A 16,328-nucleotide genomic window follows, 5' to 3' on the forward strand; every position below is an offset into this window, starting at 1 on the left:
CATGTTTTATTACCAGCAAGGTGCAAGGTGCATGGGGACGGGGCAATGCGATGTGAATATGTCACGGGCGTTAGGTGACTATCAAGACAAAAGAGGTAAACCGGTGTCGGAACCGATCGAACCGAAACGACGGGCATTGGGCATTATTGCAGATTGCAAAGATAAGTCCCGCCCTTTCTGTACCATCATGGTACCACGTGATCCCATGCCCACAGCCATCAGTTGCACCAACTACTGCAGAAAAGTCAAAAAAATGAAAAGGACACTAAAGGTACGCGATAGTGTATTGATACCATTTCATACAAGTCTTACTGTAATTGACTTTTTTCCATCAGACTTTAGACCTTTGTCCTAAGCCAGACAAAACAAAAATCAAAAACTGCTAACCTTGGCGGGGCGGGGAATACCCTTCGAGACTTTCCTCCTCAACCTCGAGGCTAGGCTACTAAACGTAGTTTTAAGTGTGATTCCTTGTGGTGGGTTAATCTTGTGGTGGTTTTGTGAGATTTGACGAAGAGGAAGGAAATGGCTTCCGGTGTACTACCAGTAGACTCCCTAAGTGGTAATTTCAATACATTTTGCTTCCTTAGTTATAGTCAATGAGGTTACATTTTACCCATTTCTCTTGCATGTGTTAAGGTGACCAGGAACTGGACTATAGAGGACTATGTGCTCACTGTGAGAAGAAAGCAAAACAAGACTGTGCAAAGTGTGGAAAATATTTTTGCTCAAAAGAACATTGGAAAGTTCATCAAAAACCGTGTTCCAAAAAATACAAAAAACTTTTAAGTGAGTCATCTAAGTCGAAAGAATACTATAAGCTATTAAAAGAGTCTTCGAAGCCAACTGTAATGGTAGCATCTAAAAACATACCTTGTGGTACAGAAATTTTTCAATCTCAGGCTATAAGTGTTGGTCCGGTGAGTTTGCAGAATAGAACCATCTCTTTTATGATAATCCTATTTCTATCAATATCACAAAAGCCGTGTACATTTTACAGAATGGATCACAACCTGTGTGTCTTGGATGCCTTCGTCCTATTATATATGATGTAATGTCGTATTTGTGTGAGGGCTGTGGATGGCCTTTATGTGGAGTAGATTGCGAGAATTCGGAACTGCATCAACTGGAATGCCAAGCTATGCAGAATGGAGGCTATCGCTTTAATGCTGGTGAATATGCCTTAATTATTTTTTTTTCTCATAGTAAGTCTGTTTGGAGTAGTCTAGAGTCACGATAAATGAACTACTTTCTGCCCTAGAGAGTCTAAGGAATGACTGGCGAACCATCTCCGTTAAGTCAGGTGCATGGATTATTGTCCTCCGTGTTCTTCTCTCTGGAAAATCAGAAGAGCTATTGAATTTTTTTAAAAAGGAAGGTGTGAATGACTTTGAGAAGACCGATCAGACATTATTGTTGACTGTACATTTGATAAGAAATGAGTTGAAGCTTTCGCAATTTAAACCAGAAGATATAATGCAACTAGGTTCTATTGTGAAATCAAATCTGTGGAGTATCGCTATGCTGCAAGATGGTGTCCACATTTCAGTGCCAAGAGTGGTGAGTTTATATTACACATTTATTGGTATAGTTTCTTACACCACAAATCTTTTCAATACACTTTATCTTAAATTTTCAGGGTGCCGGATTTCATGCTTCTGACTTAATTTATGCGCAACATTCGTGCAACCCAAATGTAGAATATATATATCACATGCAAAATCCAGCTGATCTCATACTTTGTGCATCTACGGATATAAAGGCTGGACAAATACTCAGTGCATACAGAGAAAATAGTATACCTTGTATAACTTCAACATACTCAAGACAACTCTTTCGAAATATGAGGGGAAAAGGACCTTGTAAATGTCAGAGATGCTTTGACCCCTCAGAAATGGGACTATACTTGTCATCATTGCTTTGCAACAATTGTAAAGGTATACTGCAGCTGCATTTACCCTGAGCTATGTTGTTGATTTTTCAGTAAAGCTGAACCTTTTCATATGTTCATAAAATCGTTTTTAACTAGGTATGGTGGTTCCCATGGATACTGCAAATATTCTTCAAACAGATTGGATCTGCAAGGCTTGCAAATTAGTAATGAAAGGAGAAGAATTTTTTAATATAACAGTAGGTTTATTCAACAAGCTAGCCATTGCTGTTGCTTCTGATAAGAAAGATAAAATAACTAATATTGAGCAGTTCATTCAAAACCACTCTGGACCTAGTGGTGTACTTCATGGAAATCATGAAATGATCCTACAGGCAAAGCGATGTTATTGTGTAGCCATTCAAGATTTAGTAATTAAGAAAGACAGGTTTCTCAAACTTGGTAAGAATACAAACATTCATTATTACTTTTTCTTTTAATTTTTAAAAGTATAATAGTGAGCAAACAACCAGATTTACAGCTTTAATCAAACTGCTTACAGATTCCAGAGAACTTTCCAATTTCAGTCAATATGTTAGGGATTTTCAAAAATTCCACTATTGTCTGAACCAAAAAGTTATTTATGAGACCTTTGCGCTAAATCTTATTTTCCTAAAAAATGCTCTGTTTCAATTGTCTCATGGGAAAATAACCAAAGAGCAAGCTATAGCTGTAAGAACTTAATATTATTAAAAAATTGAACTTTGGTTTTTGGGTGGAATGATTTTTAATTGTTCCTTTCTTTCCTACTAGCAAATGAATGGTGCTAAAAAGTGGAACGGATTTTATGGCTACAATTATGATATTACATCTTCAAATGCCACTGTTTGTATCTGCAGTAGGCAGATCATGGGCTCAGCTTCAACAGAATACGTGTTGCTGTACAATAGACTTTTAAACTTCTAAAAGTAATAACAATTTGACTGCATTCATTGTTTTAAAAAATTGTATATAGTTCTGCTTTAAAAGCATCTTAAGTTTATTAGTATACAAAGGTTGCGAAAGGTTTTACAAAACCATGTGTGATCATAATTATATAGTTTTTCTCCCTCATGTTCGTCCCTCTGTTTGTCAGATTTGCAGTTAACATTTTCAATTGTCAACTTTTTATAAATGTCTCCCTTTGAAACAAAATCATTTAATTAACCTTCACCGTGAACTAGCATGTTCAAAGACACTACTTCTGACAAGATGATTTGGGCTTTCAACTGAACATCCCATCGGCATGACAAAGGAAAGTAAGAATGGTAATAATTATATATGATAGAGCATTTGGCATTACACTGGTCCCTGATCCTCATACTTATTCTAACCCTCTTCGACGTTTTTCCACCTAGAGTAAGCCCTAAAGTCACAAAATACCCCGAGCCGCAGTGCAAAATTTAGTGTGAAGCTTTTTGCACTTTGCTCCTCTAGCTGCTTCACACTTTGCAACACAGTCATTATTGGCAAGTTCCATGTAGAACACCTTATCTCTACCCTCTAGATTGTCATTAAGTTAAAATTTAAACACTTCTAAGTCATCTCCAAAGGTACTCAGCATTATCAAACATAATAACTGGGGTTTGACAGCTGTAGCTTCATCAGTTGATCTTAACCCTTTCTAAAAGTCCGCGAATTCACGCAACCAACTAATCAACTAATAACTAATATGTGGTTTGGCTACACATTTTATCTTTCTGGAATCATACGAGATAACCATAAAAACATAAAAACTTAACACTTTAATGCTGTTTAATCTGCCAGTCTTCCTGAAGGATTTAAATTACGTAACGTTCTATTTCTCATGACCAAGCAGACGACGCTCGTAGAGCAGACAGCTAGGCAGAAGTAGCAACACATACGACTTTAATAACAAGAATGTAAGTTGACTCTCTTTTGATTCGACCAAAGAATATTTAAGCAAACAGTACTAGACCGTTTAAATATTGTAAATCTTTGAATTTGACTGTCCAAGTTGTTTTTATCTTTGGCTTTATTTTTCTTATCATTATTCTTTAACGGTTGACGCAGTCCAGTGAGTTGTGACGACCTTCTCCTTCTAGTAAGAAATTTAGGAAGTGTTCATTCAATTTCTGTTCATTCGTTATTTACTTTTGTGTGAAACAACCAACAGGCAAATATAAATTTCAATTACAAAGATTTTCTTGAAGGAAAATACCACAGTGTGTGTCAACTTCAGTATTTTGTTATGCAATTGCGATTACGTGCCCGGGCCTAACCTAATGTTGTTTCATGTCTGCACAGAAACTTGACAAAGACAGAAATCTTCTCCTTTCAAAATGGTCCTATGGAAGCACCTGGTTAGTCTACAAAAGCCAGTTTTGCTTGCAAAGAATTGCCCAACTTTAACATCAAAACGTCACTTGTATATGTCCAATTCATTATGGAGGCAGCCCTCAAACGGTACAGATGAAGGGGCTCGATCACTTTTATACTACTTTACTGCTGGAGGTGTTCTTATCGCTGGTCTCAGCTATGCAGCAGTACCCATGTATAGAATATTCTGTCAGGTAAGTACCTATCAAAATTGTCAGCTGTACAGAATTTAATACCAGAACAATTTTTAGTTTTGTTATAATACAATTTGATGCCATTGCCCTATGTTTAGACAACAGGATTAGGTGGAGAAGTTCAAGTTGGCCATGATGCGAATAAAATATCTACTCTTTCTAAAAGACCTGAACGACAACTTACTATAAGGTTTACTTCTGATACAGCAGCAGGCATGCTGTGGGATTTCAAACCGCAACAGACTCAATTAAAGGTATTTATCTAAAATGCAGACTCTTTAAATTTTACCCTAACATGGAAGTTTACATATTTCACCCTCCCTTATTGCAGGTCATTCCTGGTGAGACAGCCCTAGCATTTTATACAGCCACAAACCCCACAGACAAAGCAATAATTGGAGTTAGTACCTACAATGTGATACCTTATGAAGCAGGACAGTATTTCAACAAGATTCAATGCTTCTGTTTTGAAGAACAAAGATTGAACCCGCATGAACAGGTTGGTACCCTAGTAGCGCTAAGGCGGCAATGCGCGTTACAATGCGGCACCTTCAATGTGCATTTTAACGCGGTTTACCGCCTTGGCGTGAAGTTGAAGAAGAAGCTACTTGGGTAACTAGCTTTCTGGTCAACTATTATCTACAATCCAATTATACAAAAGCCTGTATCAGTTTTTTGTTTTCATTTCAGGTTGACATGCCAGTTTTTTTCTACATTGACCCTGAATATGACGATGATCCAAAATTGTATGCTAAAGATGAAATTGTTTTATCGTATACATTTTTTGAAGCCAAGGAAGGAATTAAACTACCTATACCATCATATGTTAGGAAAAACCACTAGGTTTATTAATGTTAAATTAATAAGTTTAAATATATTTATTTTTTAAATAACAGTTTGTTTTCACTTTATGTAAATATTTCAAGCAAAAACACCAAAAAATCACAAAAAAACGTACTCGCGGCCGTTTGAATTCGCCGTAATATTCTCATCCTCCGTTCCTGCCCGTAGTCGTAGTGAGGAGAAACATTGATTTGGTCGGTCGTCATTTGTTGACTGTTTTGTCGTCTGTTTCTGTCATGGGCTGAAAATATGTAAACACATCTTATGTCTTAGAGCTGACAATCGTGTAATTCGCCATGGCAGAGCCAGATTCTGACGTAGGCACTGAGATTAATCCTTCCCCGGAGGCGCCAGATTCTCCAGACTTGTCGTCTCCTGAAGTGGAAGAGGAGGAAGATCCGGTTAGTAGGTTTTGCAAGTGATCAATAATGGAGAGGCTAGGGCTCACATTTTTAACGAACATTTAAAGTGAAACATCAAACTATGAATGAAAAGTTTATGGTGATTTATTCATACTCCTTTCAAACTTTAATATTTTTTCTGTAACTTTGTTTCAAATCCAATGTTTAGCTTATTGTATTCTAATAATGAGATTTCTTTTAGGGCATAGATATTGCTGATCTTGAGAGAGTTTACAAAGGTTTGCATGGTCCACTTTTGTGGAACTTGCCCGAGTTTAATGAAACCAAAATGTCCCGACACATATACAGGCTACGAGACTTACTGCATGTACCCCATAGTACTTGGGGCGCAGTTGTCCTGCGTTTTACTTTATGCTGGCTATATTACAAGGTATTTTTTAATTTCCACAAAATTTGTTTTCCCCTTCTCAAAATATTTTCGAGTTGATTGTCGTGTTTGTTACAGCATGGAGAGATAGAAAGAAGCAGGGTAGAGCTATCAGAAATAGATGCTCTAATTCAGACTGTTGAGTGGGCTGGGGAAGATGGTGCGTTATTAAGGCGATGTTTAGAGGGTGTGGAACATGTTCTTCAATCAACTTGGGTTCACCTTGCTAATCGGAACACAAATTTAAAGGATATGTGGTATGAAATTGCACAGATTACACCTTTGAAAGATTTGAGTCCTCAACAACAAGCCGCTGTATGGGGCTTGCAAGCTTCATGTCGCTATTGCTTTTTTGGTAAGTGCTCATTTATGTGTGACATATTGAAAATTTGAAACTGTACCAAGTATTTTATTACAAAAATTTTACTTGAAACTATTTTTTTACAGAATGGGTTGGGTTTAGATTGAAAGCCGCTGCAATTAGAGCCCAAGAGTTGTATCCTCGGGAACCTGAATGGCAAAGAATTTATGGAGATCAGCCCGCCAGTGTTGTTGGTGATGCCTTCACTCCACACATTGCAATTTATGGTGCCACATGGCATCTTCAGAAAAAGAGGCCCGAGCCTGCTAAAGAGCTTCTCAGGTGATTTAGCTGTATGCTGAGGGTGGAACTAAAGGTCATAGTCTTGATTACACTAATTGGGTTTCCTTTTGTTTTTATTTTGTATAGACGTGCACTTACTGCATGGCCCGAAAATGCCTTTGTTCAGCTGAGTGCTGCAGTAATGTATGCCAGAGAGAAGAGTGCTATTCGTGATGAGGAAATGGCTGAAAAATGCTCTGCTGCTGCTATAAGAATTGCCCCAGACTGTGTTATCACTAACGTCGTGAGAAGAATGGTTGTACCATCCCACCATGCACCTTGCCTGGCCTTGTGTGAAACAACCTATGGAAAAGGAGTGTTGGCATTATTGCCCTTGTAAGTATATAAACTTTTGGCATTGAAACTTATGGTGAAGATTTTGAGGTAATAATCTAACCACTAACATCTAACTTTATGCAGTTTGAGCACTGGAACATTTTCTTTGGAGGTGATAATGCGAGGGTATGCATTATTCCATGATTTCTCTCCACAACTTATCTTTGAATTTTATTTTACAAGGACTTTTTTAACCTATTACTGATATACTTGCAGGTTTTTTATGAGGTGATCGATTACCGCATACTTCAAGTACCAAGTGCACCTGTGGTTACTGGTTGCTGATAGGTGGTATTGCTTCAGTCAAATTACGTACTTGATAAGTAGTTTTATTTATTAAAAGTATTCTTTGTTCTGAAAGTTAATTTCATCCTCAAAGCAAGCTATAAAAGTAAGTTCATTTCTTTCCCTATATGATATGTAACATAGTGAACATTTGTTGTCATTGTATCCATTCATAATGTGGTACTGGACTACGGGTTTTTTATTAGATAAGCAAAGTTTTAGAATCTCTGTGAAGATTATTTTTTTCTCAAAAATTGGCTACAGGTTAATGTGAGAGGGAATGGTAAAAGCAATCTTACTGCTGGTGCCAAATCCAAAGGGTCAATGCTAGTTTATTTTTGTTTTCCTTTCATCACCATGTATAAATTTGGTGTTTTCCCACTTCTATTTGTGATACTTAATGGGCAATATTTAACATGCTGCAATGTATAGTGTAGTTGACAAAGCTTTCAGCAGATCTCCTTTGGAGCACCTTCAACTGTTTCCAATTCTAAAATCCATAGACAGTTTTGATTTTTTTTCAATTCTGTTTTCTTTTTACCAGAGATGATTTGCAATGTTTTAAAGCACTTTTCACAAACAAATGTACACATAATTTCATATTTCTATACAATGATAAGATATGCTGAAAATGCATTCAAATAATTAAGCTAGCTACCAAATGTTTTATATGATGTTCCAGCAATGTTATCCAAAGTTTAAAATATTTTATACATATTTATTACTGAATCTTTTATCTTATTTTGTGAATGCTACTTGTAGTGTTATCAGACATATTTTCTATCTATCTATGAGATAAGTGTGATAAATTTTGTCATGATTCCTACCGAAGGGGTACCTCACCTCAAAAAGTCAGTGTGCGGGGAGCAAAAAAGTCGTGTTTAGTTACCTTCTTGTCACTTGTAGTCATGTCAGTCATTCCGAGTCTCCTTAGTCTCGAAAAGTCAGAAAAACCCTTTTAAACAATCACAAAAAGTCACAACTAGTCACTCTACGTCGATTTTAGTTGAAAACTAGTCCTTTCCAGTCATTACCTCAAATCGTGCAATTTGTCATACTTGATGCTAAGAACTCAATTTCAAATTTCAATCAAATTTTTAGATTTTAGTCATACTTGTGGCTGAATTTACCCATAAAAAAGTCACATTTAGTCGGTTTTAGTCCAAGAGAAGTCACACATTTAGTCGATTTTAGTCATAAAAAGTCAGTTGCATCAGTTGGACCAAGTCAGGTTCAGTCAGTCATCAGTTATTTTTAGTCATTTTTTTAGTCATTTCAATTCAATTGACTGTTTAACCAGTGTACACCCATTTTTGAGGTAGGATACCCCTTCTTAATTCCTAATTATTTTTCTTTGAAAACCCCAGCTAGCTTTATAAGTACAGTCAGCTGTTTGGTTAAACCTCTAATGGTCCTCAATATCTGTAGTTTCAGATATGTAGTGGTTATTAAAAGCTGTATTAATCAGACTTTTCTACGCCAACAATAATCAAACTTGTTATGCCATCCTTGAAAGGATAACAAGGTCATCTTTGCATAAGTAGATAGCTAGATAGTAAAAGTAATCAAAGATAAGTTTTTCATTAACTGGTTGCAGTTAGAAGTGGCAGGATTTGTTGAATTCTTCTCAAAGTATGTGGTACATCATGTTAAATTTCTTAATTTTGTAATCATGGAATACTGCTCCTATTTAATGTCAGCTGCTTTATCTTTGAGTCAAAATTGCTTAAAGCTACCTATAATAATCTGTGATTTTTCAAAGATATGCTGCATATGTAATTAAGGCATGTGATATGCAGTTAGAGTACCTCTGATTTAGGGCATGAAAATCAATGATAATCAAAAACAAAATCCGTATGTAAATTGTTTCAGTACAAGTACACAAGACAAATAATCATATTTGATAGTGTGGTCAACTCTTGCTGCTGAGATTGTACTATTCACAATAAACGGAACAAATTTGTTTTCTAATGTTCCTAATCTTTTACTTAAGAGACCATAGAGAAACCTGTAAAATTGCATGAACTGATTTCAAATATTTTGTTTAAATTTCCGTCCGAAGGCTTCTGTAGTACTGTATTTAGCCTTAGTATGATTTTACAACACAGCCTTAATTTCTTCTTTAATTTGGTTCAGTATATGATGAATGAAAAATTCTTTGTAATTCTTTTGGACCAACTTATTGGATCTGCTTTCTCAAAGTACTTTATTGTGATCTATATAAAAACAGAGATGATTTTGTACTGATCAGTTACAAATATTGGTAGCTTTACTTTGCATTATGTTCTGGCGAGCAGTTGATTGCATTTACGATCCTAAGAATTCTGTTTTTAGCAGCTGTATTGCAGGCGATACTCTGCATATTGGTATCAACATTCCATGTATACAAATATAACATAAATGAACTTGAAAGTTATTGATATTATATACACCTTTATTTTACTGTTCAGTTGTGAAAAGATAAAAGTAAACCATCATAAATTGAAAACCAAATTGCCTTTTTTAAAAAAGAATTTTCCCCGACCATATATCATTCTAGACTGACCCAAATGTTGGCTGTCACCACTGTGGCAGCCAGAAGTGAAAACCGAGAATATTGGTCGAATACAGAGACCCCCGAGCCAGGAACAGCCGGTCGTGACCCCTGTTGGGTTCCGTTTCGGACTGCTTGGTCGGCGAGTCCTGCCGGGTGGGGCATGCCAGGTGCGCCAGGAGGAACACTGCTGTTGCTACTGGTCGTGGAGTTGGACGGCGAGGCGCCCATCAAGGTCGGCACCGCGGTGGAGGTGGACGCGCTCTGCAGCGGCAGCTCGGCGGATGACAGCCGCTGCGTCTCGGAGGCAAAGAAAAGGTCACCATTATGATGGTCAGGTCAGTAACGAGGACGATTCCCACCACAGTACGGTACCTGGGCGATGACGGGCGTGCCGTACATGCACTTGCGTACGATGAGCTGATCGGCGCCGGCCAGGGCCTGGAGCATGGCATGCATGGAGTGGACGGGGATGCGCACCAGAGAGGCGCTGGGGAGGCCGACCAGGACGCAGCCGATGGCGCGTACCGTGGCCGCGGACCAGCTGGCCGGGTCGCCGAACGCGTCCCCGCTCTCCGCCATGGACGCCAGGACGCGCAGGGAAGGCAGGGCGTTGAGGGTTGGGTTGGGGTTGGCCAGGTCCGCTCCCGAGCTCCCGCCCACTCCCGGCACGGGCGCAGCGCCTGGCGTCCCCGGACAGCGCAGCAGCGACAACGAGCTCGCCGCCTCTCTGTACGCCGAGCGTGCAGTGGAGGGAGAGCTCTTCGCAGAGTTTTGCGCGCGAAGCAAAATCTTGCCTCGCGCTGGCTCGCGGCCGCGGCCGTGCACAACCCTGCCTCGCCTCGCGCTCGCTTTCCGAAGGCAAATCTTGCCCCGCGTGCACAACTCTGGCTCTCCGAGGCAAAGCTCTGTGACTGAAAACAACAAACAACTGACTTGTATGCGTCGGCATGGATGCGCGCTACGTCCGAAGCGTTGAAACCACACAGGATGTGGTTGAGGGCCGTGAGGTCCAGGTAGCTGAGGTCCTCGGGCTCCTTGGCCGACCACTGGAAGCGCACGGAATCCGCCATGGCGGACAGCTGTAGCAGTGTGCATTTTTATTATGTTTTATCTCTCAGGTTCTGGCCGAAGGATTTTTGTGTTGACTGGCTCACCTGGTCCAAGCTGAGGTTGTGGAAGACGCCCAGGGCCGCCACCGTGTCGAACTCGCTCAGCGACAGGTTGGCGATGTGATCCGGGGGAATGCCGGCGGCCACCCACCCGAGCAGGCGGAGCGTCTCATCCGGGACCATGTCGGCCGTCTCGTAGGCCTGCAGCAGCAGGTCCCAGACGGCGCGCGCTTGGTCCTCGCCGAGAGGGTCCTTGCCCAGGAAGGCGATGCACGACAGCGCCTGCTGCGGCTGGATGGCGCGCAGGGAGGCGGCCGGGAGCGCCGACGCGGACCCCGCCTGCTCCGCCGTGGCACACGTCACGGTGCCAGGCAGAGGTCCACTGGGCCCGCTCGAGCTCGCGGCCCGCGTCGTGTTGGGGGTGGCCGTCGTCGTGGTCGTCCTGGAGAACTCGGGCACCGCGAACAGCCCTGGCACCAGCACCGGCACCCATCACGACCAACGTCGGCCAACCCTCACCAGGAGGCTACGCCGATGCCAGCGCCTACATGCCCCCCCTCCCCCCCTTTCCCCCGCGTTCTCAGCAGAGCAGAGCCCGGACCGTCCGCTTCCCTCTCGCTATTACAGCGGCTAGTAAAAGAGAATAGAGTCGTCCTGTCGTTATGTTTCGCGAAAAGCCGGGAGGAGCGGGGGAATAAACGCCCCGAACGAAAATATAAAACTTCTTCCTCCCCTATCCCCTTCATCCTCACCTCCACCACAAAAGGGAGGAGGGGGGGGGGAGGGAGAAAATGACCAGCAGAAGCTTCGCCTCGGCGGGACGGCCAGCCACAAATCCGACAGCGTCGGATAATCCCCGTTGAGAACGGGGGTGGACCGACGACGGGCAGACGGACCGACGAGCGGATGGACGGACGGGCCGCGAGCCCCCGGACGCCTTCTTCCGTTCCTCTGGGAGGGAGACTACCGCAGCAGCAGCAGCAGCAGCAGCAGCAGCGTCTCTGACTCGGCTTGACGAGTAATGAAAGTGTCGCCGCTGCAGCTGCTGGACCAAATCTCCCATCCGCTTCCAATCCGCCCGCCCTCGGCGGCGGGCCCGGGCGGGCGCGGGGGCGGGGGCGGCTACATCACACGTTGAGAAAAATTCCGAGAGAAATTCACATCGAAATGATATTGTTTCGACGTCGGATTCCCCATTTTCAAACCATGGTCCCCCCTCTGAAGGTCCTGGACTATGCCATAGGAACTCATAGAGGCCCCATGACCGGGTCCGTAAGGAAGGAATCGCCCAATCGACGCGAACCGCGCGACTACTTTCTCGCTCCCACCCCTCCCTCCAACCCATATTTTTTCTCACTTTCTCTCCCTCCCGCTCCTACCTGTGGGGAGCACCAAGGCGGTTAAGACCAGGACCAGCCCCAGAGCGGGTAGGCGGCGCGGTGCGTCCTCCATGCTGGCGTGGCAGTCACTACGACATCGCCGCCAGGGTGCTTCCCGGAGGCCTTTCCTACCCCTCCGTGGGTGAGGGTTTGGGGGGGTGTAGGACATGCCCACTGGACTGACACACAGCGACGTGCCGCCCGACCAGGCGCACCACAGCGCGCACGGCACGGCACACAGGCCCGCCCGCCCCCAAGACCTTTCCGAGCCATTTGCGTGCGCAGACTAGATCGTTCTCGGGCCACCCTCGTAAAGAAGTCGTCCCCCGCTCCGGCCCCTTCGCCTGCTCCGGCCGCCCCGGCGTGCCAAGGGAGGGACCTCGGCCGCGCCGCCGTGGACATCATTGGCCATGAGCGGCGTGGCACCACGGAGTAAAAGGAACTCTTACTTCGTGGTGGCGCTGCGGACCGGGGGACGAGGGAGGACGGGCGCGGCAGGGGAATATTGCGGGCATTCTGTTCGCTTTTGCAGCCGCTTTCCGCAAACGTCGACAGGTGGGGGTTCAGAGTGGGGTGGGGGTAGAAATCTCCTCTGCGGTCGTCCAGTCCGGCTGGCCACGGGTGGGCCTCTAGGGCGGGTCCCCGAGGGCGGCGCCCCTGCGCGACGCGGGCGCGTGGCCTCGCATGGTCACGTCTTCGCCAACCTGGCCGCGAGGACGTGTTTTGGTTGTTCCGACCGGAAATGACTTCCGCCGCATGACACGATATGAGGAGAAAAGGCCGTGTGCTGATGTTGTTACTGCTACCACTACTGCTGAAAGAGGCCTCCACGGCTCCACTTCCGGTGCGCAACACGCAACTCGCACTGGGAAAGTAATGTATTACCTTGAGAAATGTTTCACCGCAGCGTATATCCACCACCAGCACCAGAGCCGGTCTGGGTCTTGAACAGGTTGGTCGCTGTTGGAGCAAAGGAGTATACTAGCCCGCGTGCACACGCGTTGACGGGTTGCCTATTCGGCACGGGGCTAGCCACCGCCGATAGACAAACCCGTTCGCACCCGTGCATACCGACCGGCTAGCAGACGCATTTGCTCTCCAACTGGGTGATGGGGGACAGCGACCAAGCTGTGCGGCAAGGACGACGAAGGGGGGAGACCAACCATCCAGGTGTCCGGGCACAGATGCCCTCGGGTGCGCTTTCGTAAGGTCAAGGGGTCGCGCCGTCCCTGCCTCCTTTCCCCCTTATCCTCATCGTGGTTTCCATTTACGTGTGTGTGTGGGGGCGGTGGAGGGGCAGAGTTGGAGAGGTTCCTTAACCCAACCGGCCCCCGGCCCCGCGCCCTCCCCGGGCTTGACAATAACTCCAACGGACCGGTGTACTTTATGGATAACCCCCAGGGCGGGGGCGTCGTCGTCCGCCCCCTATACCCTGGCCCTCCTCAAGGACAAGGAGAGGCTCGCGCTGGGCGCGCGGGGGACATCCATAAGTTACGAGGCACTTTGGCACGTCTGGGGCGATATTGCCGCGCAACAAGGTGTGCGGCGCGCGGCTTGATTGGCTGCGGCTGCTGCGGCGGGGCGAGGCGGGGCGAGGCGGGGCGGGGCAGCCCACGGGGCCCAGGTGCGGGGCATACAGGGCGGGGCACTCATGGACCGCCTAAAGTGCCTACTCAGGGGGTACCCAGCAGCGCGGCAGCGCTACACAGTCGGTAGAATTATTGCGAGATTACGGTACATCAAAACGCCCTCCTGCTAAGGGCCGCGCCCCGCCCGCGCCCGCCCCGTCGTGTAGGGCCGCGCAGGCTCCACCACTTGGCGCCGGCAAAGCGCGGGCGGCGGCTGGGCTCTCGCTATCAAGGCGGTGGGGCGTGGCGGGGGGCGGGGTGGGGCAGTCGTCTAGCAAACGGCCATGCAGTGGCCGAGGGCAGTGCCATGTGGTGGCGCCCGGTGGCGCGCCCCGCGTCCTCCCTGCACACCGTGCTGCTGGTCGCCCTGCTGGGCGGGCACGCGCCGGGCAGCGCCCACGCCGCCGCTACCGCCACCGCCACCTGGGGCTTCACCGCGGCCTCGGCGAGGTTCGAGGTATGCGCGAGAGGAGGTATTCTTGCAGAGCGGGTTTGAGACGGCAGTCCACGGCACGCAGATGGATGTAGTTTCTCGCCAGTGCATTCAGATTATCCACTATGTCCACGGCCCTATTTCTTTTTCAGAATGTGTCGAGGCTTTCTAAAGGGACCGTGTGGACCAGGGCACCACCCGCCACGACTAGCCCAACCACGCTTTCCGCGCCGCAGACGTCTCGAACCAGCGCTGTGCTGCCCAGCAAATCCGCGTGGCTTGGTTCGCCAGTGACACAATCGGGTGCAGCGCTGCCCGCAAAATCGACACCGTTCAGTTTTCCGCCACCTCAGGCCGGCGCGACGTCGGCCAGCAAAGTCACCGTGTCGGTTCCAAAGGCGGGCGCGACCGGCTCCGGCACGCCCCCGCCGGTGGCGACGCAGGCAGGCGTCGTCCCTTCGGTCAGATCCACTTTGCCGAATCAGCAAGTGACTCAAGCGGGTGCGGCACTGCAGAGCAAATCAACACAAACACCTCAAGCAATCGCGGCCATGGCTGGTAAATCAACTCCGGGTTTGCAAGGGACGACTCAAGCAGCAGGTGCAGCCAAATCGACGCCGACGAGCGTGGAAGCGACTCTGGCAGGTGCAGGTGCACCCTTACCAACCAAATCCCCCTCGGGTAGTCCGGAAGCAGCTTCAGCAGGTGCAGTCGTGTCAGCCAAATCCACGTCACTCGGCGTCGAGACGACTCAAGCCGGCGCAGGCGCACCAGCCAAACCGACTTCAGTCAGCGGCGAAACGACTCAAGCAGGTTCGGCACTAGTAAGCAGATCGTCTACATCCAGCGAGTCAATCTATGAAACGAGTCCAGCCACCCCCAGCACGCCTCCTTCGCCCAGCACTTCGGAACAGGGCACATCCACCCCGCCCAGCCCTGCACAGGTCAACCAGGCAGCTGCAACGATCGCGACAGCTGCAGAACCGCTGGCCAAATCCACAACGTCTCCCTTGGATTCGACAGATGCAATTGCGGCCGAAGAAGGCGGCGCACTCGCTACGGCGAGCCCTATGATGGCTAATGCGTCTGCGGGTGCACCTCTGGGGATGCTGCCCTCTGCACCGGTAATTTTGCTCACATCGCCCTTTTACACCTGAAATCGAAATTCCTTTGGGCACAGCTGCAAATATTTTTTTGAGAAATTATGAAACGTCGACCCGCTTTTTTCAAGATCCGCGGCAGGCTGCTTGGCGACCCAGATGACGCTGGGGGGAGGACAGCCGCCGAGGAGCCCGCCGTCGGCGCGGCGGCCACTGCGCCCAAGATCGCCTCCAGAGCCATGATCTCAGAGTGGGAGGAGTTCAAGGTGCGTCCGCCCAGGGGTATCACATTATCACTTCCGGCAATCAAATGTTGAGTATTATGAAAAAACATCGATTGTCATTGGTTCCGGATTCAGAGAAAAAACAACAAGACGTACCATTCGCGCGACGAGCTCAGGCGGATGGCGCGGATGTACCGCGGGCACAACATGACGGTTAGTCAAAATACAACCCCACGTTGCGGTGTCCCGCGTCTCGCATCGTTACGTAATTTCTCTTCATGTGACAGCTAGACATGCACTCGGAGGAGGATCGGATGAGCATGTTCATGGCAAGGAAGGCGGCCATCGACGACTTCAACAGGAACACGAGGGTCACGTTCCGGCGCGCCATCAACCAGTTTGCGGACCTGGTACGCGTAGGGCGGTGTACTACAGTGGTGTTTACGGGGTACAGTTACCTCACTGTAAATTCAAGCATAAACCAATTTGTTGTTTTCTCTTAATTTTGGGGGTTATTTTTCTACTGATTTTCTATGAATTTTTAATTATCTTTCTCCAATTTTTAAATGATTTTTTAAAA

The 16,328-nt window shown here is 46.5% G+C and overlaps 5 protein-coding genes across 8 annotated transcripts in view; 4 read left to right on the forward strand and 1 right to left on the reverse strand.

The window, feature by feature from the left end:
• The first annotated feature begins 7 nt into the window (after window positions 1-7).
• LOC113206297 (SET domain-containing protein SmydA-8-like) lies at window positions 8-3,064 on the forward strand. Of its 2 annotated transcripts, XM_026422305.2 has the most exons (9): window positions 8-271; window positions 336-562; window positions 640-920; window positions 1,001-1,172; window positions 1,262-1,560; window positions 1,640-1,937; window positions 2,030-2,332; window positions 2,433-2,602; window positions 2,684-3,064. In XM_026422305.2, the coding sequence occupies exons 2-9, from the start codon at window positions 526-528 to the stop codon at window positions 2,834-2,836; spliced, it is 1,713 nt and encodes a 570-aa protein (XP_026278090.1). In that variant the 5' UTR covers window positions 8-271; window positions 336-525; the 3' UTR covers window positions 2,837-3,064. The 2 variants fall into 2 exon arrangements, with proteins under 2 accessions (XP_026278090.1, XP_052126963.1); XM_052271003.1 differs by lacking the exon at window positions 336-562.
• A 636-nt stretch (window positions 3,065-3,700) lies between these two features.
• LOC113206299 (cytochrome c oxidase assembly protein COX11, mitochondrial) lies at window positions 3,701-5,336 on the forward strand. Of its 3 annotated transcripts, none has more exons than XM_026422310.2 (5): window positions 3,701-3,792; window positions 4,178-4,443; window positions 4,542-4,697; window positions 4,775-4,942; window positions 5,134-5,336. In XM_026422310.2, the coding sequence occupies exons 2-5, from the start codon at window positions 4,213-4,215 to the stop codon at window positions 5,284-5,286; spliced, it is 708 nt and encodes a 235-aa protein (XP_026278095.1). In that variant the 5' UTR covers window positions 3,701-3,792; window positions 4,178-4,212; the 3' UTR covers window positions 5,287-5,336. The 3 variants fall into 3 exon arrangements, with proteins under 3 accessions (XP_026278095.1, XP_026278096.1, XP_026278094.1); XM_026422311.2 differs by lacking the exon at window positions 3,701-3,792 and adding an exon at window positions 3,840-3,974; XM_026422309.2 differs by lacking the exon at window positions 3,701-3,792 and adding an exon at window positions 3,918-4,095.
• A 149-nt stretch (window positions 5,337-5,485) lies between these two features.
• Window positions 5,486-8,601, forward strand: LOC113206298 (uncharacterized). Its single transcript, XM_026422308.2, has 7 exons — window positions 5,486-5,687; window positions 5,890-6,078; window positions 6,154-6,430; window positions 6,523-6,718; window positions 6,806-7,054; window positions 7,139-7,180; window positions 7,271-8,601. Exons 1-7 carry the CDS (start codon window positions 5,583-5,585, stop codon window positions 7,284-7,286), a joined length of 1,074 nt encoding a protein of 357 aa, XP_026278093.1. The 5' UTR covers window positions 5,486-5,582; the 3' UTR covers window positions 7,287-8,601.
• Window positions 8,602-9,398: 797 nt separating this feature from the next.
• Window positions 9,399-11,476, reverse strand: LOC127750173 (uncharacterized; the record flags this gene model as incomplete). Its single annotated transcript, XM_052271013.1, has 4 exons — window positions 9,399-10,166; window positions 10,248-10,602; window positions 10,809-10,954; window positions 11,030-11,476. Coding segments are annotated over 4 exons (1,245 nt in total), but the record flags the coding sequence as incomplete, so codon positions are not given.
• A 2,797-nt stretch (window positions 11,477-14,273) lies between these two features.
• Window positions 14,274-16,328, forward strand: part of LOC113206323 (nascent polypeptide-associated complex subunit alpha, muscle-specific form-like) — a 4,148-nt gene continuing 2,093 nt past the window's right edge. Inside the window, exons 1-5 of the mRNA XM_052271014.1 lie at window positions 14,274-14,448; window positions 14,577-15,548; window positions 15,656-15,790; window positions 15,884-15,961; window positions 16,036-16,212. Coding sequence (XP_052126974.1) covers window positions 14,299-14,448; window positions 14,577-15,548; window positions 15,656-15,790; window positions 15,884-15,961; window positions 16,036-16,212 — 1,512 coding nt within the window. The 5' untranslated portion in view covers window positions 14,274-14,298. The remainder of the gene's footprint in view (window positions 14,449-14,576; window positions 15,549-15,655; window positions 15,791-15,883; window positions 15,962-16,035; window positions 16,213-16,328) is intronic.

The sequence above is a fragment of the Frankliniella occidentalis genome, unplaced genomic scaffold (assembly GCF_000697945.3).
Source record: "Frankliniella occidentalis isolate FOCC.00 unplaced genomic scaffold, Focc_3.1 Scaffold146, whole genome shotgun sequence".
NCBI lineage: Eukaryota > Metazoa > Arthropoda > Insecta > Thysanoptera > Thripidae > Frankliniella > Frankliniella occidentalis.

Coding starts and splice junctions, on each gene's coding strand:
- LOC113206297 (XM_026422305.2), top strand. CDS start 526: ATGGCTTCCGGTGTACTACCAGTAGACTCCCTAAGTG. Junction 921..1,000: donor AGGCTATAAGTGTTGGTCCG/GTGAGTTTGCAG, acceptor TACATTTTACAG/AATGGATCACAACCTGTGTG. Junction 1,938..2,029: donor GCTTTGCAACAATTGTAAAG/GTATACTGCAGC, acceptor GTTTTTAACTAG/GTATGGTGGTTCCCATGGAT.
- LOC113206298 (XM_026422308.2), top strand. CDS start 5,583: ATGGCAGAGCCAGATTCTGACGTAGGCACTGAGATTAATCCTTCCCCG. Junction 6,079..6,153: donor TATGCTGGCTATATTACAAG/GTATTTTTTAAT, acceptor TGTTTGTTACAG/CATGGAGAGATAGAAAGAAG. Junction 7,055..7,138: donor GTGTTGGCATTATTGCCCTT/GTAAGTATATAA, acceptor AACTTTATGCAG/TTTGAGCACTGGAACATTTT.
- LOC113206299 (XM_026422310.2), top strand. CDS start 4,213: ATGGTCCTATGGAAGCACCTGGTTAGTCTACAAAAGCCAGTTTTGCTT. Junction 4,444..4,541: donor TGTATAGAATATTCTGTCAG/GTAAGTACCTAT, acceptor CCCTATGTTTAG/ACAACAGGATTAGGTGGAGA. Junction 4,943..5,133: donor GATTGAACCCGCATGAACAG/GTTGGTACCCTA, acceptor TTTTCATTTCAG/GTTGACATGCCAGTTTTTTT.